The 26,376-nt window shown below is 40.2% G+C and overlaps 2 protein-coding genes across 5 annotated transcripts in view; one reads left to right on the top strand and one right to left on the bottom strand.

Moving 5' to 3' along the window:
• Positions 1-8,048, top strand: part of LOC139452096 (regulator of G-protein signaling 12-like) — a 66,327-nt gene extending 58,279 nt beyond the window's left edge. For 2 of the 4 annotated variants that reach the window (XM_071233411.1, XM_071233413.1), the window contains exons 4-16: positions 1,281-1,460; positions 1,610-1,696; positions 2,636-2,782; positions 2,925-3,068; positions 3,203-3,260; positions 3,386-3,555; positions 3,810-3,989; positions 4,238-4,435; positions 4,642-4,729; positions 4,978-5,016; positions 5,717-5,934; positions 6,278-6,446; positions 6,584-8,048. In XM_071233411.1, the coding sequence (XP_071089512.1) occupies positions 1,281-1,460; positions 1,610-1,696; positions 2,636-2,782; positions 2,925-3,068; positions 3,203-3,260; positions 3,386-3,555; positions 3,810-3,989; positions 4,238-4,435; positions 4,642-4,729; positions 4,978-5,016; positions 5,717-5,934; positions 6,278-6,446; positions 6,584-7,545 (2,640 nt within the window). In that variant the 3' untranslated portion in view covers positions 7,546-8,048. The remainder of the gene's footprint in view (positions 1-1,280; positions 1,461-1,609; positions 1,697-2,635; positions 2,783-2,924; positions 3,069-3,202; positions 3,261-3,385; positions 3,556-3,809; positions 3,990-4,237; positions 4,436-4,641; positions 4,730-4,977; positions 5,017-5,716; positions 5,935-6,277; positions 6,447-6,583) is intronic. The other 2 variants (XM_071233412.1, XM_071233414.1) reach the window with 2 other exon arrangements.
• Positions 8,049-15,443: 7,395 nt separating this feature from the next.
• On the bottom strand, positions 15,444-25,577 carry LOC139452317 (uncharacterized protein C2orf42-like). Its single transcript, XM_071233749.1, has 9 exons — positions 25,463-25,577; positions 22,772-23,481; positions 21,584-21,716; positions 20,339-20,515; positions 20,053-20,175; positions 18,815-18,919; positions 17,696-17,904; positions 17,040-17,199; positions 15,444-16,291 (listed from the first exon to the last, which is right to left on the bottom strand). Exons 2-9 carry the CDS (start codon positions 23,465-23,467, stop codon positions 16,086-16,088), a joined length of 1,809 nt encoding a protein of 602 aa, XP_071089850.1. The 5' UTR covers positions 23,468-23,481; positions 25,463-25,577; the 3' UTR covers positions 15,444-16,085.
• Between the last annotated feature and the right edge of the window lie 799 nt (positions 25,578-26,376).

Genomic DNA, 26,376 nt, shown 5'->3' with positions numbered 1-26,376 from the left:
CATGCACTTTTGAAAAGTCCAACATAAGTTAAAATTGTAATGATCTCAATTTGTCTAAAATTCAAATTGGTATTTTAGACTTTATATTTTGCGTTACAAAGTTGTATGATGTCTTTGTAAACTTACATAAACATTAATTCCTATACATGTATTTTCTGTTTCCTAAATGCACAAGTATTGGTATCTGGTTCAAGTGCAGGCGATATCTTATACTCCCTGACTGCCACCTGGGGACTGATAGCTCCACTAGAATGTGATCATTGTTCATGAAGTACACTGAGATTTGGTGAAGTGTGACAACAGGATTAGACACAGGTGTTGCTCAACCAAACGTCTCCATGTATTATTTCATCAAGGAAATGCTGCCTCCCATGGAGGATATTTCGGTATTTAAAATACAGACCCTGTTCTCAATACATCATTCCCTAGTATACAATCTCCTTAATTTGTTAATCCCAACTGACAAAGGAATTCATCATAGGGCTGTGAATGTAACACTAGTCCCATTACCTGTGTGGCTGTGATTATTATAAGAATATTACAGTGCATGTATGAATGGACTGCAGTTGGATCTGGGGTAGGTATGGCTGATCTAATCAGGGGGCTTTAGAAGTTGGTCATGTGGAGAGACCTGCCTGGCCCCACATATACCTACCCATTGCGATAGGCTTTTCATACACACAATACTGCTACTTGTAACAATTTAACTGCTCACCATTGTCTTGTGGCAATTGGTTCTCCTGACTCGCCCAATGTGATTGAAATATTTTGGAATATTCCTGGAGCTGCAAAATTTGGATGTGGTTATGAACTTGATGGATAATATTGATAATGAGATATGATTTGTGTGAGATTACTGCGCCAGGAGTTGTTTGGTGTGGAGGATCGAAGTGGGGTGCAGGCCTCAGCTTCACAAATTGTATTCCTTCACAACTCAGTAAGTATGGCAGCCATATTGCCTCATAAACCACCCTGCTAGACACCATCTTCATAAACAACCAACCATCCAATTGTGATCTGACTTTGATCTACAGTGGACATAAATTGAACCTCTATTCATTAGCTGTTATGTGGTATTCAGTATACCTGATTTGGTAGCTGATTTTGGTTAATTGTCTCAAAGGGCACACAATGCAAATTTCTGTATTGATACAGAGACCAGAACAATCTTAGCAAGGTGTCGTTTGGGATCGTCTACACATGTTGGTACGAAAATGAAAAAGAAATTTAGTCAATCTCGTTTTTGAATCCTATTTTGAGATTATTTCTTTTCATTTCAGTCGCTGATAGCAGGAGATGGCGACCAGTCAATTCAGAAGTTGTTGCCGGCAAATAGTGTCAACAGCATCGTTGCCCAAGTGGCCAAGAAGGACGATAAGGATGAAGTTGGCCGTGTGGCTGGCTGGGCAGTCAACTTCGACAAACTTCTTCGCGACAACGGCGGTGTTGTTGTCTTCACTGTAAGTTCTTCATCTTATCGTGGCAATGTCTTCGTCCTTTGTAATAATAATAATTCATATAATACATATAGATATAGCTCCAAGTAAAAATGAATGTTATGTGCCATGGTGAATATATGTATTGATTTTAATCGTTTTTCTCCCCCTAGGAATTCCTGAAGAAGGAGTTCAGTGAAGAGAACATTGTCTTCTGGCGTCTGTGTGAGCAGTACAAACAACTCAGCAATGACGATGAGGTAAACCTACTTTCCTGACAACTCTGTAAACAACATGACTGGGAATAACTACATATCTAAAGGCAATTTACCCAACAACTACTTCTACCTGACCAGGAATTAATGAGAGTCAGGGCACAGCATAGTTTGTCCCGACTGTCTGGGTCTTGTTGAAACAACTTGAATATTCAGCCAGTGCACCATGAATCAGCTCACTCCAGTGCATGTAGAAAGCTTAAATTCTTCTTAATTATCATTGATCTTAATTTTTATCCCCCTCGCATATAATACGGCAGATATAGTGAACAGTCTGTCGGAAACCGTGAAAGATGTTTCTTCCATACTTGGTAGATGTGTAAACCAGGGGTTGAAGTGGTGCTTTGGCTGTTGTTGGGGAGGTGGGGAGAAGGGGATACTTTGTCATCTTCTGATGGCTCTTGTTTATACGTGTTGGGGCTGTCCCCCAATTTTATTGTTCGCAGAGGTGGAATATATATTTTCAAGAGGATTATTGTTTAGCAAGAACTGGTAGATGATAATCTACTGCTGATATTCAATCCCTATGTGGTGCGATCATCCATGACTACAACCTATTGTGAAATAATTACTGTGTGGTGGCAGGTCACGACAAGCCTCGCCTAGAGTAGTCAAAAACATAGTTAGGATCGGGAAAATTGCTAAAGAGACTCAATCTTTGGAGAAAAGGATATTTCAGGAATGATATGAATCATACACTTTATTATGTCCCCCTTTGTTGTGGCAACTAAACAAACCCCGCACCCCCATACATATATTTATGTGATATCTCTTTATCTTTTATGGTTTTAAGTTGCTTGTGAATGTTTTGTTCATTGCTGTTTAGCATGCAGTGACTACTGCTACTCAATAACGCTGTCCTTGTTATGTTTTTATGTTTGGGTTTTTGTTTTACATTCTCAAATTTGCTTTTTGTCTTTACAGAGAAAAGCCAGGGCGAAGGAAATCTTCACTAAGCACCTGTCCTCCAAGGCTTCAGAGCCTGTCAATGTGGACAGCACGTCACGTCAAAATGCAGAGAAGCATCTTGATAACCCCATCCCTTCCATGTTTGACATGGCGCAGAAACATGTAAGTCTTAGTTCTCAAATTATATTCACATTAAAAATAAATGTTCAGATTTAATAAAAATGACATTTTGCCTTTGAATCTCTCAGTGTTTATTATTTTATGATTGACTTATTACTCATGTGACTTGTTGATGTGTCCTCAGATCTGGCAGCTGATGAAGCAGGACAGCTATGTCCGTTTCCTGAAGAGTGACATGTACAAGACATACCTGATTAGGGAGATGGAAGGGAGACAACTGGAACTGCCCCACGATCAGATGGCGGGAGCCAGTAAGGACGACAAGAAGGTAGGCACATGGATGAACTCAGATTTTAAGTGTTTTTGTAACTCTTTTCACTATTCATTAATTGATAAAGCGATACAGTGATGGAAGTATTTTGTTTGACAATGATTTAATATTATTTTGTTTATTAATTTCAGAATGGAAAGGGCAAAGAAAATGAGAAGAGAAGGAGGTCTTTGTTGCCATGGAGACAAAGTAAGTTGGTGTGATATTCAAATATTTCAGAAATAAATAATGCAGCTATAATCTAGGAAGAAAATGAAAGGAACGAAAGTGATGGGTTTTGTACACACTCGCTCATTGTCATCTTGTATTTACAGACAAGAACAAACACAGTAACAACAAGATACCCTCCGACGCTGAACTGAAGCGTGCGGCTACCAAGGACATCAAGATCAAGGACAAGGAGGTCAACAACAACCTGAAGAAATGTCCTGGGCCCGGAATCGACCTGAGCACCATGAGGAAGGAGGTGTTCCAGACGAAGGAGGTAGGTGTCCACGGGTGTCTGGGCAGGGGAGGGGGGTCAGCAAATATCAAGCAGGATGACAGTCGCAGTGATGGTTAAATCGATCAAATACATCAAACTAAATATTTACCCAGATTCATCAGAATCTATACTTAAGTATGTGATTGATAGCGTTGTAACATCAAGGCATCAAACTATATATTTACCCAGATTCATCAGAATCTATACTTAAGTATGTGATTGATAGCATTGTAACACTGTGGTGATGTTTTCAGGAGATGAGGGACCCCAACGAGGGCCAGTTCAAGTTCTGCCGTGTTGTGCTCCCTGACGGCTCCACCACTGTCGTGTGTGCCAAGCCTGGCCAGTCCAGTCGCTCGGTGCTCGGGAAGCTGTGTGAGAAACGAGGCCTCTCCATCGCTGCTGTCGACGTGTTTCTTCTTGGCTCGGACAAGGTATGTCAATTTACATCCATACGTCAATAACTGGCCATTAGGTCATTCAGTTCCATATTAAATGATGAACACTGTAATTGGAAAACACTTCATACTATTTCTAAAACTATGTTAAATATGATCTGTTGCACACAAGATAGTAATGTGTGAAGTCGGTTCTTGCTGTCACATTGGTAAAATATTGCTAAAGGCAGTTTACAATTTCACTCACTGCATAAAATTAATTCAATTTGTTCTTGTTCTTCTAGCCACTTGACCTTAGCGAGGACGTGTCCACCCTTGGGTCAAAGGAGGTTGTCATCGAGCGAAGGGTTCTGTTCCGTATGGACTTCCCCAACAAGAAATCTATCGGGGTCAAGGCCAAGCCTAACAGAACCATCCGAGATGTGTTCAAGCCCATTCTCAACAAATATGGCTACAGAATCGAGAACATTGCTGTTCAGCTGGTAAGAATATTAATGGACACTTAATAGATTTTGAATTGTTTAATCATCAAAACAATTTGAATGTAATTTAATAACAGAATTTTGTTTATATTTGAATCTTACATTTAATATCATGTTTTTAATATACAGTTAGTTCATAAAGAAATTATATGATCCAGAAATCAACGGTATTACTGATGACTAACAATGCTTGTGTTGTGTTTCAGTCGGGGCACGAGGAGCTGCTAGACATTGATATGTTGGTGTCCCAGTTAGACAACCAGCGGGTCGTCATCCTCACCAAGGAGACGTTAGGTGTGTGCCTCAACAATGCTTTCCTAAACACCTCTGACAGTGACAATATGACACACTGTCTTAAACAGTGCTGAGAGTATGTTAATATGTAAAGTGAGCATTAATGTTAAAATGTCAAGACTTGCACCATCAGCAGCTCTGCAGTCTGTACTCATGGCTCAATTAACGTGCTGACTCGTGTTTACCCTAACATGACCTTGTAGTATTTCAACCGTTACTAAAGCGTCTATCACTTGCTGCTATGCCAGGACCTCTTCCATGCACATGCTCGTGTCATTGTAGACGAGGTAAGGTCGAGGTCGTTTCATCAGTTGTTTCCATTACTTAGTTCTTTTGTTATTAATTTATTTCATGGAGTCAAGTTTTTTTTTCTTCATCTTGGTGTGTTTGGTTGCTATCTTGCTCAGTCTGGCCTGTTTTGCTGTGGTTGAAAACCGGTGTAAATTCCGATGCTTGCCCTGGTTTGCCGTGTGTGTGATTCAGTTTGGTTCAAAAAGCCGCATGTTCGCTTTCATCATCGTCCCTCCATTCAACAAACTAATTTCGATAACAAAACATTTCATTCAAAATACTTGCTAACATTCATATCATGAAATAAAGAGACTGCATTATTTTACCTTGATCTACTAATATAACATCATCTATTATTGTATGATCTACTAATATTGCATGATCTACTAACATTGCCTAAACTATGTGTTCTCATCATTGCATGACTGCCTTGTACGCTGACTTAACACTAATGCTTGTTTGCTTACTGACACTTGTTGCGCAATTAATCCCACCTCACCTTCACTCTCGCTTGCTTCATCACAACTGATGTTGGTTCCTTTAATCACTGATGTAATCATCTTGAGCCTCTCCCTGCCTCACTCCAAACATATCACTCCCTTGTTCTATTCCTGCACATATTGGTGGCACCCTGCACGGTGCATGGATCGTTGAATTGCATTAACAACCATGCATGTCTCGTTATTTGTCTAACAGACTGGGTTGGCGAGGAGCGACCTGGCATGTCGTCCACCCTTCACAGACCCCCTCTCCCGCCCACAGCTAGCCGGCACAAATCTGGTAGCCTGGGTAACATTAAGGCAGGATCGCTAGACGAAATAACTAATCGTATATTTGAGGACTTGATGAAAGGGAAAGCGGAATCAGCTCATAATTTTGATGAACTTGGTATTGTGGAACTGGAAAAGACCAAGGTAAGGGGTGGAGTTACCTCCCCTTGTACGATAGGTGGAGTTACCTCCGCTCTCGTTTGATTGGTGGTGCTTCCACCTCGCGTGTTTCATGCTCTGGCTGGTTGTCTTGTGTGTTGTGATCTGTTGCTGTCGCATGAGAAATAATCTTTCAAGGACTGTTGACAAATAAAGTTTGAATACATAAGAAACTCCAAGAGATTTTCAATAAATTTTGTTCTTGTTGGCATGAGTTTTCACGTTTGTGGTTTTGTTTGGTTGGTTTGAAGAAGTTGGTTTTCACTTTGTTGTTGTCAGTTCATCATAGCATAGAAACAAATAATTCAACTGTGGCTTTTCTGTTTAGGCTCCCAAAAATCCAGACGAGCATCGCTTATCAGGCTTATTCGGCCTACTGAGAAGAGAGTCAGTGGGCAAAGCAAAAGACAGCAAGCAGCCGAAGTCTACAACAGCAAAGAGCAAGGTGACCTTTGCTCTCCCAAAGAATGAAACCCGTCCAAGATCTGATCCAGAAAGTGAGTATCCAGTTATCCGATGCAATTTCTTTATCTGATGTTTAAAACATCATTATTATAATTATGTAACGCTTCATCATAATTTATTTATCTGATTACGATCACATTTTAATGGAAATATAATTTTTCTTTGTCAGATGAAAAACTCTTCGAGCTTCTGTCGCGAGCTCAGAGTCAGAGGCTGGACGACCAGAGAGGAGTGGGCACAGACTCTGTCGAGATTCCAGAGTTCCTGAGGATGGAGACGCCGGTGCCGACCGACAGCCCAACAACACGCGGGGTGTCTTCCACTGATCTCTTCGATGACGTGGAATACTTGCAGGGTCATGGCCGTCCATCCAGAGGAGCCCAGACACCTCAAGGTCAAGGTCCAAATCCCAGTTCCAGGAAGGTCAACAAATTTACCACATTCGGAACTCCCGGGTTTGGCTCCTCCAATCAGAGCTTTAGTTTGGATGGTCAGATGCCGTCACAAGAACTGGCAGACGAGTATTTCCAAATGCAACCAGTAGTTTTAGATGCGAATGAATTCGACATGGAGAACATCGAGAACTTTTATCAGACGAACGTCCAACAAGAGCATGAGTGGGCTGAAACACCCCATCATCTCAGTGTGCAACACCTCACATCTCCAGCCCCCATGGCTTCTCCTGAGAGGTTTTCCCCAAGAAGGAAGCTTCATGAGAGATTCAATGAACAGAAAGTGTGTGAAGCTATTGACCAAACTTTTATGGATCAAAACAAAAAGGGTGTCACACTAAACCTCCACTACTCACCTAGACCGCCCCCACCCCTGCTTCTTACGCCGAGAGAAATCCCCAGGAAACCCCCCAATTACACACCACCACCACCACTGTCGGAAATTAACAAAGACTTAAACAGTTCTCATACAGGACATTCCGAGAGCACTGGCTTTCACCGACCCCTCAAACACAGTGGTCAGGTGAAGGATTTGGCCTCACTGCGGGACAGTGAGAACTTGTGTTCACAACCAGCTGAAGGAAACCCTGGGGCCACGCCCAAACATCTCGGAAACACTCAGCATAGTCAAGTAGTGGTGGATATTAAATATGGGGAAGAAACAGTGACGTTTGTGTAATTTCAAATGTTTGTCATTATGTTTGTAATAATGGTTGTGAACTGCTAGTTTGTCTCATTTATGTTGTGAAGTTTTACTTGGCAAATCATTTGTTAACTGTCATATTTCTTAATACTCTAAGTATTATATTCTTTTTACAAAAGACGGGAAATCTTTTTAAACATTTAGAATAGTTTTTGTTAGAATATGATCAAGGGATCAGTGTCATACGGTGTTTGTAGTTGAGAAGTTGTAACCTTGTTAAATGGCAATTAATTTTTAGTTCCTGTAAGTATCATGCATTTTAATTTTTAAAATATTAAAATGTTTATTTTATGGCATTTTATTCATCTTAAAATGGAATTGTGTAAATAACACAGGGAGATCACTCATGTGCCTTGGAAATTGCCTTCATTGTATGTGAGATGCACGAGAGAGTATGGTGCTAATTTGTAAAGAAATTGTATATATGTGTGTACAGTTTTATTGTATAGAAAATTGTATTTATTATGTTTATAGAAATGGACGCAGCTTTCAATAAAAACTTGAAAGTAAATTCTGAATTGTGTTCTTGATATGCCACATGCATGAACAACTGAATGTGTTACCGAGGATTTACAGTTCCTACATGTAAGTCAATGTTTGACGTGGCTGGATAGCCTAATGGTTGAAATGTTTGCTTGGTACGCCAAAACGGGGTTCTGTGTTTCCCCCATAAGTGAGTGAGTGGTTTTATGCCGCTTTTAACAATATTTCAGCAATATCAGGTGGGGGACACCTGAAATGGTCTTTACATGTTGTAACCATTTGGGGAATCAAACCCAGGTCTTCGATGTGACGAGTGAACGCTTTAACCACTAGGCTACCCGACCGCCCCTCTGCCTCTTATGAACCAGTATGCAATTTGTATTATGAATTCTAGTAAGTAAAGTGAGGTGTTTGTATTCATCACACATGTATTGTATGGCGCACACAGCTTGCTGTAAGTAAACCCTCCATAAAACAGGTTACAGTTATGCTTTCTCCAATCAGGCCACTTTTTCTTTTCTCAACCTGGAGCTGCCAAAATCGTGGCCTTTACAAGACTAGTCCAGAGGATTAGTGTAAGCCTGATTAAAAGTGTTTGCTCGTCAAAGGCCTGTGGTTGATTCCCCACATTGTTGGAGTGTTGCTAAAAGCACTCACTCACTTGTCCTCAAGAGTTTGTACATGTTCTGTCAGTTTTATTCAGTTGCTATTTGTAGCTAAATTGAAGCATTGAGAACTGATTCAAGATTATCTTCCTCAAATGCTCCCAGGCAATGAGGATGTTTCCATGTCCTAAACACAATTTAGTAGTCTTGGACTCGTGTGAAGTTTGAAGGCAGGCAAATCCACTAATTTCCATGTAGGGATTTCCTAGTTCTCCATCTTCATCATGAGAGACAGTTAATGAACATCGTGATTGTGTGTGTGTTTGTTTTTTAACTCCGCACTCTGCAATATTCAAGCGATATGATGGCGGTCTGTAAATAATCAAGTCTAGACCAAACAATTCAGTAATTGATATCACGTGCAAGGCAATTGGGATATGATGACATGCATCAACCAAGTCAGAGAGCCTGACCACCTGATCCCGTTAGTCAACTCATACGACAAGCGGAGTCGCCTCTGATGACAAGCATGGTTGTGATGGTGCAGCTTGTGTCTGATAGTGGTGTAAAACAACATTCATTCACTCAGTATCCTACAGTGTTTGAGCAGAGAATTTTTAACCTTTTTTTGAAAGCTATCAACTTTAAGTCCCTGTAATTATTCCAAATACCAATATGAGATTGGCTGACAAGATAGGTCAAGGTCACCCTGTAGAGCGACAGCATAAGAAGTAGTCAATATTCCGCCATCCTTTTAAAAGCATATGTGTATAAAATCACTTCGTGAAGAAACATTTAATGGTTTGTTTTCTAGTTCTGCTCCAGAAACATATCGGACGGAGGCCATTTCTATTTCCCCTGCAAAACTTTCTTTGGACAGGAAAAGAAACCCTTTTTGTCATGAGTTTTTACAAAAGGAATTTTACACCAAACTACATGGTCTCTTGGGTGGGTCTCTATTTGAGTGAGTGAGTACCGCTTTTAGCAATATTCCAGCAATATCACGGCGAGGGACACCAGAAATGGGCTTCACACATTGTACCCATGTCAGGAATCGAACCCGGGTCTTCGGCGTGACGAGCTAACGCTGACACCACTAGGCTACCCGACCGCCCCTCTCTATTTGATGTCTGATATCAAGTCTGGTCAATGTCACTGTGAAACAGCACAATTGTCATGACTTTTCATTAAAACACAATGCTTGTATAAGATGAAGCATGAAAACTTTTGTCAAAGCCATTATCAAGATGATTCACAACTCCTTATGGTTAATGATATGCCCATCGTTTTCTATATTGAAAGGCAGACTTTATTGGTCTTATACTTTCTGTTTTGAGTGAGGTTATATTGCAAGCAGGCATGTTTTTTCAAAACCAAAGTGCTTTCAATTTCATGATTGCCAACCATCAAGTCCCAGGTATTGACAATCTCATTAAAATCGGATCTTAGTTCTCGCTATTGCTAAACAAGGATCTGAGGACATCCGATTACAGGTCACGTCAGAATGACCTTTCATCTAACCAATCAGAGCGTCGCTTACCAGATCATGAAAGTGACAGTCGGAATGCGTTTTCTAATCATGCAACCACGATATTTTAAGATGGGGTATTCCGAACGACATTTACAGAATTTATGATTATATCCATACAATCTAGGCCATCTATAAGCCATTCCAGAATGTTCGTCTTATCAGTTTTAAAATGTTTAATCGAGAATACATCAAAATATGTTTCCAAGCGTAGTCACCAGTTTGAAACTAGTGTCGTAAAGCTCGAGAAAGCTGCCTTCTCATTGGCCAATGTCGATTTCTTGTCAGTCAAATTTCGCAAAAGGCCGTTCTGACGTGACCCATAATGGGTTGTCCTCAGATCTGTTTAGCGGTTGTGAAGACTAAGATCTGATTTTAATGAGATTACAGGTATTGACTTCATAATTTGACCTTGGCCTTTAAAGCTGGACAAAAATTCCTAAAGGGTATTGAATATGAATTATAATGAAATCTGTCTGGAGTTGAAACATCCATCTTTTAAAGACGGTTAGCTGTGGTTCCTTGCTGCATATCGACTTCCTCAAAACAACAGATGCATCGAGTGAGTGTCATGTCATGATGTACAAGCACAGGATGGTGCTGAAATCTCAACAGTGAACTTGATGCCTCAGAACACAGGGCCCCCTGTGACTTCCAAACACACTGACTGTCTTCATGAGAGAGGGGAGGAAAGCTTACTGTTTTGAAATTGTTCATCGTTGTCTTGAGACCTCAATTATGTGTTCAGTTTCAATTAAATTTGGAAATTGTTGAAAATGTAAAAGATTAATCAATGGATGAGGCCCCAAGCACATATACTTATGGAAGAAAATAAAGGAACAGAAATACTGCAAAATGCTGTTTACTGCTGTACTCCATGCTCAACAGACAAAAGTAAAATGTTAGCAGTTGATGTGTCCACATCTTCCCGAGGCAATGCATCCACTAACCTTTTTATTAAAGTCTTGTTTCCACTCTTGCCACATCAAGCCCACTTTCCTGTGCTAAATATGATTGAACTATGGCACATATCGATGGTCCAATCAGAGTGAGTGAGTGAGTATGGTTTTACGCCGCTTTTAGCAATATTCCAGCAATATCACGGCGGGGGACACCAGAAATGGGCTTCACACATTGTACCCATGTCGGGAATCGAACCCGGGTCTTCGGCGTGACGAGCGAACACTTTTAACCACTAGGCTACCTGACCGCCCCGGTCCAATCAAAGAATGTTTAAAAAGATAAACATCCACGACTGGTACACCTTCGTATGAAAGTGATTTACCGCTGTTTTTGTTGACATGAATATGTCTTTTTCATCTTTTAAACCCCCCAACCATTGCCTGTGTTTTTGTGTCAGGGATGAAATTGCAAATGTTTTCGTTATCTGATCGAAAAGGTCGTCACCTATTGTAGTCACCATCTTTGTGAAGCTACGAGTTGAGAACAGCGGCCTGATTGGATATCGCGTTTTCATTACAAGGGGCACAACTCATGATCTACGAGAGATGGCACCAAGGTCGAGCCAAGAAAAGTGGCCTTGAGAAGGCTAGGGTAGAACTAGGCTTTGATATAGGCCAGTGGACACGCTTGCCTCGGAAAGATGGTGTGTCCACTACACTCCCAATCTTGATTGGTTGTCTTCAGGATACAAAAGAATTTCATGCTTCTGATTCCCTTTAAAGCTTTTCCCTCACTTTCCATGAGTATATGTACCTGCCATAGAGCGGACACCAGCATCCAAGAAACAAGCAACACACTGTTTACAATGGTTAACATCAAGAGGCAATCACGGCCACAACTTTATTACTTTGTGTATATTCAGACAGCTATTGCTCCAGGAGAGAATATGTATACAGCAGTACCCAGCTCCATGTCACACAGAGAAGCTATGTATACATTACTAAGCTCCATGTCAAAGTGAACATAAGTATGTAGTACCCAGCTCTACATCACAGAGAGAAGCTATGTATACATTACTGAGCTCCATGTCAAAGTGAACATAAGTATACAGTCCCCAGCTGATACGTGGCCTACATGAAGTTGTCAAGGTACTGTTTTATCCTAGAAAAGATACTTATCATATGACATTGGGAATGATCTACCTATACATTTACGTATCAATATTTACTTTAAGATACTTAATTTCCCAAAAGTTGCAACTTGATACCATGGTTGGTGTTTTACCATAAAAAAAAGAAGCAATTTTTATCCGACGGTTATGTTTGAAAATGTTTCATAGAAACCCCGTGGAACATAATCCTCTACTTTATTTTCATTACCTTGAAAGGAACATATTATTTTTCCAAGTAGTATTGTGTCCAACTTATATATACTTTTACACACGGAGACCATTTTCGAATATCTTAATTAATTCAAGTACATGTACTTTTCCTGAATGAACCCCTACTATAGCAGATTGTGATATAGAGAATTTTGATAATGAAGAATAAATCCAACTACCCATTCTTGATCATCCTGTCTGCAAAGGTTGATATAGATGCAAGGCTTGACTGCAACCTATTTATCAATTAGATGTGCATCAGTCAAGTCCAGGGAATCGGTAGAAGTTGATGTGGCAGTGACATGCATCTCCTTCAGTCATTGGACAAACTTACAAATAAGTTAAGTAACATGCAAAATAACTTACAAAACCATGGGCCAAACATACAATAAAACATAAACAGTTTTGTGTACAACACAGGATTAACATTGACCGCTGGGGCTTACTGTTTTTGATGTACAGGTTTCAGGCCGACATTACAGTGAGACTCATGAACAGAGTACAGGCCGACATTACAGAGAGATGTCTGGGTTGAGAAAGGCCGACATTACAGCGAGACTCCTGGACAGAGTACAGGCCGACATTACAGCGAGACTCCTGGACAGAGTACAGGCCGACATTACAGCGAGACTCGTGGACAGAGTACAGGCCGACATTACAGCGAGACTCCTGGACAGAGTACAGGCCGACATTACAGCGAGACTCGTGGACAGAGTACAGGCCGACATTACAGCGAGTCTTCTGGGCAGAGAAAGGCCGACGTTACAGCAAGACTCATGGACACCAAACTTATGGACGTTTCAAAGTGACACCAAACCGTTAATCGGATATGATACAGCGAGACTCCTGGACAGAGTACAGGCTGACATTAGAGCGAGACTGAGTACAGGCCAGCATTACAGCGAGACTCATGGACAGTGTACAGGTCGACATTACAGTGAGACTCCTGGACAGAGTACAGGCTGACATTACAGCAAGTGAGTATTTGGGACATAGGCTACCTTTCAGCGTTTCAAAGTGGCACCAAACCATTAATCGGATATGATACTTCAGTGCATGAAGATCTGGCAAACCCTCCATAGGATTATGTCAGTGAACCCTGACCACCCTATCTGAATGAATGAGAAATAGTACTTCAGCCAATCAGCTTTCAAAATGATTAGGTCCAATTCCTCACTTCACCTTGAATCGGAAAATATCATCTTTACAAATGAAACACCAACACAGAAGACAAATGTTCCCTCACTTAGCGAGTCAATAGTAGACCCTTTTGGGAGTAGGTGCCATGGCAATCAGAAATGACAGGGTGCATAGTATATTCCACAACAATATACAGCACAGCTTTTATTAGTTTCCATTCAGAACTTCCCAATTTTGTAGTCTTTTCGAGATATAGAAATCAGATGCATTGCGCACAACATTTTGCTCGTTTGTACCAAAACTTTGAGGACACTTCAATGCTGATTGGCTGATAAGAAAATCCACCAAATACAACCTCGTACGACAGTTATTTTTAGATCTTCAAGCTGAGAGGTGTCATATACAGTAAATATTGATAGTAAAATAGAGATTGTTTACAGGGACCTAGTATGTAGAAGCGATGTGGTTCCGACTGCACTAATCAATTATACCCAGTTTATAGCTGATTTGTAGGTAAATATAATTACCACATACCAGTATATAAAGTAATTACAAGAAAACACCAAACTCTTTCAAGCATTTTATGGGTTGGTTGGTTGGTTTGTTCTATAACGCCACACTCAGCGATATTCCTGCTATATCACGTTTGTCTGTAAATAATCGACTCTGGACCAGACAATCCAGTGATTAATATCATGAGCATTGATCCACGCAATTGGCATCGATGACATGCATCAACCAAGTCAGGGCACCTGACCACCCGATCCTGTTAGTCGCCTCTTAAGACAAGCATAGTCGCCTTTGCATTTTATGGGAATTGCAAACAAAATCAGTTTGGCACAAAAACGTTCTGGCAATCAGAACCACATAGTTTAACCAAAGTGACGAGAATTTAGGTAATAGAAGTACTGTTGAGTAAATACTAATGGTTTTAGCCTTGAGACAACAACTACAGATCATCCTGTGATCAAAAATGATGGATTCTCTTATGTTTCCATATTCCAGTGGTCAAGTCTACAGTTTTAGGAAGATCTCAGTCACCATGGTTACTATGGCAGCATCTAGTCAACTTTTCAGCATCTAATGTACATATGTAGAAATGTCTAACAAGGCATCAACAATAACTTAATCTGGTTAGTGAATGAGCTTTTGTGGACTTTGAACAGTATTTTATAGTGCAGCATTAGAAATTGGCATTAGTTATATAGTCCTTGCCAAACTGCCCCAAAGTTAAGGTATCATATGGACAAGTAGAAATTTGCCAATATTAAGGGTTTTGCTATATGATATCATCAAAAGGACCAGTTGACTAAAAGTGTTAGTTTCTACTGCTGGTGCGTCAACTGTGTATGGTAAGAAAGCCTACGGTGACTCAGTTCGTGAATGTCAACTACCAATTGGTGAAGACAACTTGCATGAGTCAGAGAGTTGTCCTTCAGACAACATCATTCAACACAACATCATTCAACACAACATCATTCAGCCAGCTCATGCCACTGCTTTATCGTCGATTCGACGTCGAATCACCTCGAACATGTTCAAACTGTTATTCCACTGGTTTTAATGCAGGAAACATACTCTCCAGGTTTTAATGTAAATAAATATAAATATTTTTCCTTCTAATACACTGTAACTCATAAGGAAAGAAGCCTAACAAAAACATAACAAATATATAGAGATTTCTGGGGAATTCTGTCATTTGAAGAGCTAGTGCTTCTACATGGGACAGAGCAGGCTTCACATGTTGTAGCGTTGTCGGGATCTGTCATCCAAATAGTTGACTGTTTTCTTCACAGACCAAGCTAGACACCACACACAGGAATCACTGATGCACTGATAGTAGTTTCACTGGCTGGTTGTAACAAGACCATATAGACAATCTTAGTCACTTTTGTTCAAAAACATAAAGATTAGATCTCATGTTCTTTTCAGAGAAATTAATTACTTAACCAGCATGTACTTTTCAACCTGATCCAACATTCAACATATGGTTGTCACACTACATCAATACCCAACGTCACTGTTACCATGGTTACTGTCTATTTACACATGTCAATTTGATGCCATGTCAACACACTATATACAGATAATCTGAGTGTTCCTTCTGCAGGAATCAGTTCTGTGGGAGACGTGTTTTTGTCCAGAAATGGCAACACGCACCATCCATGCAACACTTGACCAGTGCTTGATGCTGACTCCATGATATCCATGGCAACACTGAGCTACCATAACTACAAGCTGGACTCATTCGCAGACATTCACAAAGTCGAACACACTAACATGCCAACAGCCAGCAATACTGTTCGGTTATGTATCTTCAATGTAGATATGCCATTTTGTTCTGATGTGGACACTGATTGTCTGCAAAGTTGGACAAAGGGAGGTAACTCATCTGGACATTTTTCCCACCATTGGCTTGGTGGGAATGTCGTTCCTCGTAATGATGCGACTAGGTAATGGCCACCAGAGTCATGTGTTATGTTTGACACACCTCCTGAAACTGTATTGTCTGTATGGGGATATCAGAACTAGGCGCTGAGATTCTGTGCTCAATTTGTCCATTTCGTTGGTGACCGTATTCAAATTTGATCCTGAGCTCACCGATCCGAGACCGTGGTAAAATGTCTGGTATCCATTCGATTATGAAAGGAGTGGGGTCTTTGTTCTCCCCACTGATATTACCTGTAAACAAAGCAGAACATGAATGGATGGTATTTCATGCAAACAGGTAATTTGTTGTACAGTCATCAAAATAAATGTTACTGGAGTCTTTTGCAGAGTCTCACATGAAAAGTATTTTGTTTTTGCATGTAGTCCCTAATTGAAGCATCAGTAATATATTATTCAAGGATCTCATTGTCCAGGTTACCACCTGCCATTTTGTCACTCACTAAGCATGTTTAAATAAAATTTCCTTGTGAAGTTCCAGGTTAGAATAGGTCTTCAGCAGCCTATGCTCGTTGTAAGAAGCGACAGGATCGGGTCGTCAGACTTGGAGACTTGGTTGAGGCATGTCACCGATTCCCAAGTACATAGATCAATGCTCATGATGCCAATCACTAGATTGTCCTGTCCAGACTCGATTATTTCCATTTTTGCTGTTTTCTCAAAGACTTTCCTGTGGCACCTTTTTCCTTTTATATCACAACTCACTCAGCAGTATGACACCTATATGACATCCGCATCTAAATATTGGAGTCCGGACCAGACAAACCAGTGATTGGCATCATGAGCATTGAGGTTCAATGAACACAATCAACGAGTCTGACCACCCAACTTACATAGTGCCTGCCAGCATAGGCTGCTAGAGACCTGTTCTAGCCCGGCATCCCCATAGTGTTTTCCTGGGTCAGTGGTCATGTTGGCAAATATGTTGCCATACCAGTCATATAGCTGGCACAGATGATGTACAGCTGACCTAGAGACTTACCGACTTTGAGAAAGGTTTTCAGTTCAAATGGCCTGATAGGTGTCTGTGTTTTCCCCTTGAAAGAATCATCAATGTTTTCCACCTGCACTTTGGGTATCTCGTACAGATCAAACGTCCCATCCCTGTTCTCTACAAAGTTCCTCGTAATCTCTAGAGGCATCTGTAAAATATCGTCATAAATCCTAAAATCTTTACCATTTTACAAAAACTATGTCTCTCTTTATAATTGTTTTTAAGCTTAGGCCCTTCCTCAAGATAACAAAGAAGACAAACATCCTGGTTAATGAACTCTCTTAATACACGAGTGTGAGTGAGTGTTGTAACCCTGCCTTGAACGCTGTACACATTTCAAGTTGTCACATGTGTTATCGCAATCATTGTGTATCGCGGGAAAGACCCCAGGGACGCAGGTCACAGACGTAATCACTTGGGCTTGATGACCTTGTTAACAGGTATGAATCTGGACTTCAAAACCATGACTGGCATATCCTGCTTGGACAAAGGGAGACAACTTGTTGAGATGAAGCACAGTGAATTATGGAATTTGGCCATCATCCCTCACTTCAGGCACAGAAACAAATAACTATTGTCTCAAAAGAAATTTAATCTGGCATGTGCCCGATGACAAGAAAGAAGCAAGAATGGCTATCACTTACTTCTGGAGTGTCAAATATCTGCTTGACATGGAGTATATTCGTGATATGCCAGGTGTACTTGGTGAAGGTGCCCAGTGGGAGGGCGTCCTTCCTTACAAAGCCGGTCGTGTAGTTGGGCAAACGTTTCTTGCGACTTCCAGCTGAGATTCTTTGTTGGAGACAGTCGAAGAACACTTGAGGTGCATGGAACACAAGGGGTTCCGGGTTACCTGAGGACAAGCATAATGTTGAGAGATATAAATATTGTGTAAATTCAGCGGTTGATTTAACTGCTGGCATGTTGGCTTGTGGCCGGGTAATATTATAAAGGGCCTGCTAAAACGTAACATAGATGACCTGTCTGGTGAGTCAATATTTCACCCCTTCTCCGTGTTTGTTAAATTCTTTTTAATTGGATCAACTTGGTAGAATGACAACCAGCCTCCATTTTGTAATGTTGTGTATTTTATTTGCTACTTTGGTGAAACCCACCAGCAAGGGTATGGTGCTGACAAACCTAAAAACATAATCAACACAAACCAGGATTCGAACTCGTGGTCATAGTTTCGGGCGAGCCCAAGGGACACAACTCTGCACATCAAATTGTGACGCCTCAAACCACTGGGCGACCCATGCCCCGCTACCCCAAATAAGGTACAATCACAATACAGTGGTAGAGTGAATGTGAAATTGTGTGGTTTCAATGTTGCTTTCGTCAATGTTTCAGTTACTACCAATATGGTTACAAATAACCGAGTTAAAAAACCCTGTATTACACTAGGGCAGGTATCACACCGGTATATTGTTTACATCATCTGGACAGCATTGTTGACATCATTCAAATGGTTTTGTGATGAAAGGTCCAAATGATGTCACACCAGAAATGATGTCATAGTTGACGATTGTTGACGTCACATTTGACAATTGTGGTTTTCTAAGATGGCAGTCGTGATCAGTGTATTTTTCGCTCTTTATCAGGAAATGCAAGAATTCTGACACTTGTTTTGTAAAATCAGTATGACACACGCTCGTATAATAATCTCTCTATACAGCATAATCTGGGGAAGGTTTCTGGCACGCCAAAGCGAATTCCAGTGCCTTGGATGACTGGTCCCCCTACAGTGGTTCAAGTAACATTACCATCGAACTGGTAGTGCATGGTCTGGTTGATCCTCTCCGTGACACTGGCCAGCCACTGGTGCCAGGTGATGATCGTCTGAGTCTCATCCAGGAATGGGGTCTGGACTGGAACAGCAACACAACTCAATGAATGCTCCCTAGCAAGATACTACAATGTCTATCACAAGCCATATTATAATCAATACAGAACTGTTTACATTTAATAACTAATTTGGACTTTTGGCTAAACATTTTTGCCAGTCTGTGAGGACAATGTCACAGGTTACCTGTGATTTTCATCGTTATTCATTACTGTTTAATTAAACTTCTTCCACAAAATGCCCCTCTACCTTGTGTTCAGCCAAGGCATGTTGCTTATGTTGTGTATGTAAAAGTGTAGACTACAACAGTGTTGGACATACAGAGATTCTGATGGGTCAATGACAGTAGACCTACCCTAATAAACACATAATATTGCATGTAAAGCCTCTTGTATCTGATTCAAATCTAACTCAGGGATAATATTTTATCTACAAAGGCCACTGATAGAATTTACTAATTGTGTCTGATTTCAAAACAAAAGATACTGGATCCGGTAACCATGAACGTGGTGGCTGTGATATGATTAGGTGCATGCTTTGCAGCTCTCCTTATGTCTCAGTTACATAAAGTATTTGCAAACTCTGTGTTCTATGATTGACTTTCCAGAAAAGGCACACACAGATTGAGTATCAGAATCGTCAGCCATTTGGAAACTTAGGTGAGGTGAAATGGGTTTAACGTCGCGTCCAAGATTATTGCACTTATATAGCGACGTGCATGTATGTGTTTGTGTTTGTGTGACTGCTTGTACTAGTCCGGACTGATGCTGATTTATAGTGCTAGCTCACTGAGATACCATGCCGCAGTTTAACATGAATACCCAACTCTGACACAGTATACTGACTCCGAGAGGACCAGTCCTTGTTTTATACCCTTAATGCCGAGCACTAGACAGGTTAACGACAAGTACCATCGTTCAACGTCTTTTGGTATGACGCAGTCGGAGACTGAACCCCGGACCTTCCGCTCTCCGGGCGAACGCTCTACCACTAGACCACGGAGGCGGTTGGAAACTTAGGAAAGGATTGGTGAAACGACATTCAAATGAACTTGGCTAACTGAAAGTAATCCTAATACTTTCCAAGAATATTATTGGGAAATCCACCACATTCCCTCGAAATCATGTTCTACTGCAGCATGCATGTTATGCCACTCACCAGGTTTCTTGGGAGTGGTGACAATAGTCTTGACAGTTTGCTGGGTCTGCTGTTTGACAGGACTGGCTTTCTTTGGTGCAGGCGTCCCCTCCTGTAGTGTGAGCAGTGCGCTGCTGGCTTGAGCTGAAAGTACACCAGTCTTCGATAATGTGAGGCCCATGCAGAAAATGTTTAGTATGCCTTACAGGACCTGGCAATCAATTGTTCCATTTCATATCTGATGAAATTATAGATAATTTATTCTTTATAATAATCAGTCTCCTTGTGTTGATTAAGGTCCACCTACCCAGAGTGTCATCTTTCTTCTTCTTCTTGGCGGACGTCGGACCGAGAATATCTTCCTCTGTGACGATGACCTCCAGTGTGCTAGGGTCAGTAGTTGTCAGCGTAGAGCCATCAGCTGTCTGATAGATTGTGAGCACCTGCCGCTCAGTCACGCTGACACTCGGCGTTATCGTGGATACTGAAACCAGGTCTCAGCATGAAAAGCAAACAAAATAATGCGACTATCTCACAAAACCATCACTCATTAAGACAAGCATGAAATCCCCTGCCAATATGACATGTCCGGTAGTAGGCATTAACCCTCCGGAAACGAGCACTACCGCCATTTTCAGTCAAAGTCAAAGTCGTTGCCATGGAAACTCCCAAACTACCAACATGATCAAAAGGCACCAGTTCACCACTAGACCTATCTACATGGTCTATGTGCCAAGTTTGGTTGAGATATCTCTCATGGTTTTTTTTTAGATCTGCTCCAGAAACAAAAAGTGATGGACGGACTGAGGGAATTCAGGCTGGGGGTTAATAAATCATGTGATGTTGCTTGTATAGATAATATCAAAGTACTAAATCATCAAACAGGTATGCAGTTGCTAAATTCTTCCATGAACAATTTTCACTTCATTACATCCAAAACAAACAGAAAAGATATTACATGTTTGCATATAACAGGGTTAGAAACCAAAAGTTTTTGTCCACTAGTCCTTATGATGATCACATATATATAGCAAAACCCTTAAAATGGGCCAATTTCTACTAGCCCTTAGGATACCTTTACTATTGAGCAGTTTGGTAAGGACTACAGGACTAGTGCCAATTTCTAACGCTGTATAATGGTATATGACGGAGAGAAAATCAGTACTGGTATGAGTGAGAGAATTGGTATTAACGCCGCTTTGAACAGTATTCCAGTTACAATTTATATCATGGTGTGTTATCTTATTGTGGGAGGAAAGCCCTAAGTTATGCAGGTCTGACATTTACCACTTCGGTAAAACCAAAGAGCATGGGTATGATGACATGTTAGAAACATAATCAGGGTGAAATCAGGATTTGAACCCACTATCAAGGGTTTTAGGTGTGCCCAAGGTACACAACTCTGCACAGCGACACCTTAAACAATTGAAACATGATGAAGATCAATCAATAACTTTACATCTGAACATAATCATGATAATGAGCACTGATGAAGCTAACAAAACCACCAATTTTTCCATTTAACTACCAATGAATGCAGACAAAAACTTACAGGCGTTGTCCAAGTTGACATAATGCTCAAATTCTTCTGCCAGTTTATCATCACTAGCAAATGCACAGATACAGGCATAAAAGTGGACACACCGCTTCATGGTGTCATCCTTTGGTGCACCCGGTTTGAAATTCTGAAAGCATTTAGAAACAACATCCTATATTTTATAATTCTGACAATGGGGAAGGGTGAGTATTCTGAAAAATGAAGTTTCAACTGAACAAGTTATGGCCAAACAACGCAAGTGTAGAATCTGTTTGCTACACAATAGTACTGATACTCATGACAGTATAAAAAAAGTAGATATATCTCCAGAAACATTATTTAGTATTGCTTTACTGATCTTGGATACCTCATTGATCCTGAGGAGTTACTTGTGTTACCCCCAACTCTATCCCTAGCCCTTGGATCCTTGAATAAAAATACTGGCAAACAGAAACTATAGCGGCTCCATACATCTTATATCATCATGAATATTTTACATTTCTCCTATCATCATGATTGTGTTACTCACATCAGTGACACCTTTTACCATGTTTACTGTTATAAAACAAACAAGAAAACAGCGTTGGCACATTAGAATTTTGCTTGTTCATATAGTAGTGAATATAAACTATAGAAAAGTGTCCTATAAAGCAGTAAGATTATGCTTTATGTGCTTTATATCATCAGTAAGAATGATTAAATGTGAAAATAATTCACACAAAAGGCCCCGTCTCTGGAATAAATAACTCAGTCTTGGTAAATATCCCTTAGATAAGTAGTTTCTTAGAAAACTTGTCCTCATTGCAAACACTATGCACTGAGTTAATAAAATTAATCTGTAAAAAAATAATTGACAGGGACAATTTTCGAATTCAGTCTTGATAAGTATCCCTAAGATAAGCATGCAAACTTTCGTACACGTAACTTTAGTAGTTACTGAGAAAACAGCCACATTTCTAACTGTATGTATGAAGTTGAAAAAGCATGGAGCAAGGGCCATAACTCTGTAAAAGATGACTTTATGACACCAGTTTTGAAACTAATTTGAGGTCATGACCACTAAAATCAGTGTGTAAAATTTAATTTCTCTGACTTATACAGTTTATTAGAAAATCTATCCCCTTTGAGAAGTGGACGGACGGAAGGATGAACTCCAGGTCTATTTATAAAACTGTAAGAATACCTCATGGGTTCAATTCTTACCTTAAATATCTTACAGCTACACTGAAACTTGTAGTCTGGTGCGTTTCTGTTTCTTGAGGTCTCAAAGAAAGCAAAATGAAGGAAGCCTAGTGGTTGTTTAGGGTTAGGTTTGCACTTGACTACCATGATATTCTTTGTGACTCTCTGTACAAGGGGACCTGTTGTCTCTGTAGCCAGGAGCCAGATCGCCTGCTTTGTTTCATTTGAGACTTGAAGGGAATTGAGTACAGAGTTCTTAAGGGTGAGGGGCTGAGCTTCTGCTGTGCATTCTATAGCAGCCTTGATGTGAGCACAAGGTTGATCTTGTTGGATATTGATCTGGTTAGTATTCCGACTACACGTGTCCACATAGCACCTTGCAGCTGTAGCAAGCACTGAGGGGTCTACCATTGTGGCTGGGTTCCCATCCAGATCTTGAACTAGGGGTAGTTGTACAAACCCTCTATAGTCAGGTCCTCGATCACGAAGTCGCACTGAGAAAACCTGCACTGTAGACCCAGTGATGATTTTGACTGCATCAGCGCTGTGGCCACGTTTCCGTTCCTTCTCCTTGAACACAACATCACAAGCCTTGTTCTTGCAGCTAATCCCCCTTGTGCCATTGTAGGTACCACATTTAGGACACTTACGAACACCTCGTAAAGTCGGTTTGCCTAGATCTTCAAATAAAAGTTTGATCTTTTCCTGAGATGCCATAATTTAACAGCCAGCTGGAAAGGAAATTTTAATTGTCGTAATATGTAATGTAAAAAGGTTGTGGTAACCAGTTCATAATTAGGTTTTGGCGTATTGGCACCTAAATCATATTGCAATATATTGCAATATATCGCAATACGGAGAGCAGTAATGTGATACATATTGTAATATGTATTGGGGCCCAAATCATATATATTTGTACTGTTCAAAAGGTATTTTTTCCTTCAATAATCCATAAGTCAGATTGCAAGATGAGTAGTATGGATAAACAAGACTTTTTATTATGTTTGCCACAATAACTTAAAACCAAAATTGAAAGTCAAATAATGACATTTACACATTTAACATGTTTACAAGACAGAACCATACATGTCTCCATGCAATACACAATGAATGATACAGCCAAGAGCTGTTCTGTGATGCGATATCAGTGGGTGAGCTGTGATAATACATTGAACAGTATTGTATTGTAAATGTATATGTAAAACTTGAAGTGATGCAGCGTGTAGATGAGTTGGCAATTAGGAAGAATAGTAATCATGGTTATGACCGCAATTTGCTTGCACATTCCAGGTTGTCATTACTTCACATGGACAATGATGGAGGGCGTTGTCTTGAGGTTGGGTGAATGTGGATACCAATGTTGCAGGGTTTCACTTTCAGAATGGATATTTTTCAAGGACACTGACTGAACATAATCCCACGTCCTAACAGTTCTTTTTATATCTTGCCTCCAATGCAGTACACTGGATAGCTTCTGCCATTTTGTTAAGGGGTTTCTGGTGAGGTTTTCTAAGTTTTTCAGCCGCCATTTTTAGCTGTCTTGCTAAATTAACAGGGTCATAGTCATAAAAGCTTTTTGTAAGTATGTGTCATTTTGAGTCACTAATAAAAAATACTACATGTTTATTGAAGTGGGGCCCCAATGCATGTGTTTATATGTTGATGTCTCAATTTCAATGTTTATCAATTGCTTTGATATTCAATTTCGTGGTTCAATCATATTCAACCAAACAAATGCAAGTGGGGGTGTTGCGTGCCCCTATATTAGAAGCAGCAAACAAATAAGTTAGACTGGTTTCCAGTATGATGCAAGTCTACCAAAATTTGTAATGACATTAAAATTTGATATAAACATGAATATACCATAATGCTTTTTGTCTGTAGCAAAATCACTGTGCTGAAATATATCCTACTGTAAGTGAAAACCAGGATTTAAGGAATAAAGGAATAATGAACTGTCTACTTGACTGTGTAGATTGTAGCATTGACCAAATGGCTATTTTAAATCTGAACTCGAAAATAACATGTTTACAGTCTGTCACAGACCATGGCAGCTTGGTAAGAGTAACATTACTTCTATAGGACTGGTTTGTATGTGTATTGCTAACGCCGCACTCAGCAATATTCAGCTATATGACGTCCTATAGGACTTGTATACTAGTAATACCATTACATGTTAATGTAGGGACTTAATATTCTTCCAAAATTGTGTAGAAGGTACATAAGGGTGTTTCATGTTGGATAAAAGCCAAGGCTGGTAACCAAAGGGACCAGTATTTAAGAATAGTCACTAATTGTCTATCTAAAATATGCTTCGAGATATATTGAAACAGCATGCAAGGGCTATGTTGTTTCGCCTGTATCATTGTATCTTAAGAGCTTCTTGCGACTGTCGTTCACCAAGTCGTGTGTGGCGGGAAGTAAACAATATTTCGGTTGACTGACCGTTATTTTTTACATCATAATAAAAAAAAATTATTATTTGTGCACTTGCGCTCCGATACCAAGGCTCTCAACCTAACATACTAGTACAACGAGTCTTATGTACACGATGATCACTACGAATGGAATGCTCGGTACTACAAGTAACCAAAATGCGTATTTATTGACTTTGGTCGTGTTTGTTACTCGCATAATGCGCCAAAATCCGAGGCTCTAAGTAAGCGTTCTATGGAAGTGATGGATAGAGTAATCAGATATCTAAATACTCACGTAATATTAACACAGATTATTTGGAAAAATAAACTCCAAAAACGGATGAACTGAGTCCATGTCTCCAGTCAAACTAAATCTTTGTGATGGGTAGCCATATTGGCTCCTTCCTCGAAGAAATGAAATGTCGCGGCTTCTGATTGGTTGAATTTGAGCACATGATATGAAGTCGTCATTGATTGGCTAAGGATAAATGCAAGGGAGCATTTGTTGATAGCTGTAATGATTTTTGACGTTTTTGAATGCTGATTGTTTATTTGCCACATCCACTTACCCACGTCTGCATTATACGTATATTTGATATTTTGTTCATAAATCGTTTATGAATTAATTCAAATTACGTTCACACAACACAACGTTATTCATTTACACCGACGTACCTCGACGCCTTAATTCATATTTATATGCATATATGCAAATGTTTCATTAAGCTAACTAATCCCTTTAATTATGCTTATTAACCATTGAAATGATAGTTTATGTTCCTAGTGAAACTATTTCAAGTTAGTTTTGAAGCTGTTTAGAAACAAAGGGAACGAAATGGGCGAACTTGCCATTTGGATTGAACAATACAGTGAGTCTTAGAGACGCTTTGAACAGTTTCCACTTATATCATGGCGTGTCAGTGTAATGTGGGAAGAAAGCCCGAAGTGATATGTGTATTAGACGTTTACCAATTTTAATGTTGCTGACAAACCGAGAAACACAATGAAATCAGGGAATAGCGGCGTCTTAGACGACTGGGTCCCCTGTTCCCCAGGATTAAAACGTTAAATATATGAATAGTTTGTAGTTAAGTCAACAATATTCCAGCTGTATCACAGAGGCCTGCATAATCGGTTTCGGTTCCACACCATCGGGCAATGATGACGCGCACTCAGCCAAGTCACCGAGCCTGACCATGCACCTTATCC

Source organism: Haliotis cracherodii, unplaced genomic scaffold, assembly GCF_022045235.1.
Source record: "Haliotis cracherodii isolate W230 unplaced genomic scaffold, xgHalCrac1.p SCAF_9, whole genome shotgun sequence".
Classification (NCBI taxonomy): domain Eukaryota; kingdom Metazoa; phylum Mollusca; class Gastropoda; order Lepetellida; family Haliotidae; genus Haliotis; species Haliotis cracherodii.
The sequence above is the reverse complement of the archived record's forward strand: the minus strand, read 5'-3'. Positions and strand labels throughout refer to the sequence as shown.

Coding starts and splice junctions, on each gene's coding strand:
- LOC139452317 (XM_071233749.1), bottom strand. CDS start 23,467: ATGGCATCTCAGGAAAAGATCAAACTTTTATTTGAAGATCTAGGCAAA. Junction 20,516..21,583: donor TGTCAACTTGGACAACGCCT/GTAAGTTTTTGT, acceptor ACCTGGTTTCAG/TATCCACGATAACGCCGAGT. Junction 18,920..20,052: donor CACCACTCCCAAGAAACCTG/GTGAGTGGCATA, acceptor TTGCTGTTCCAG/TCCAGACCCCATTCCTGGAT.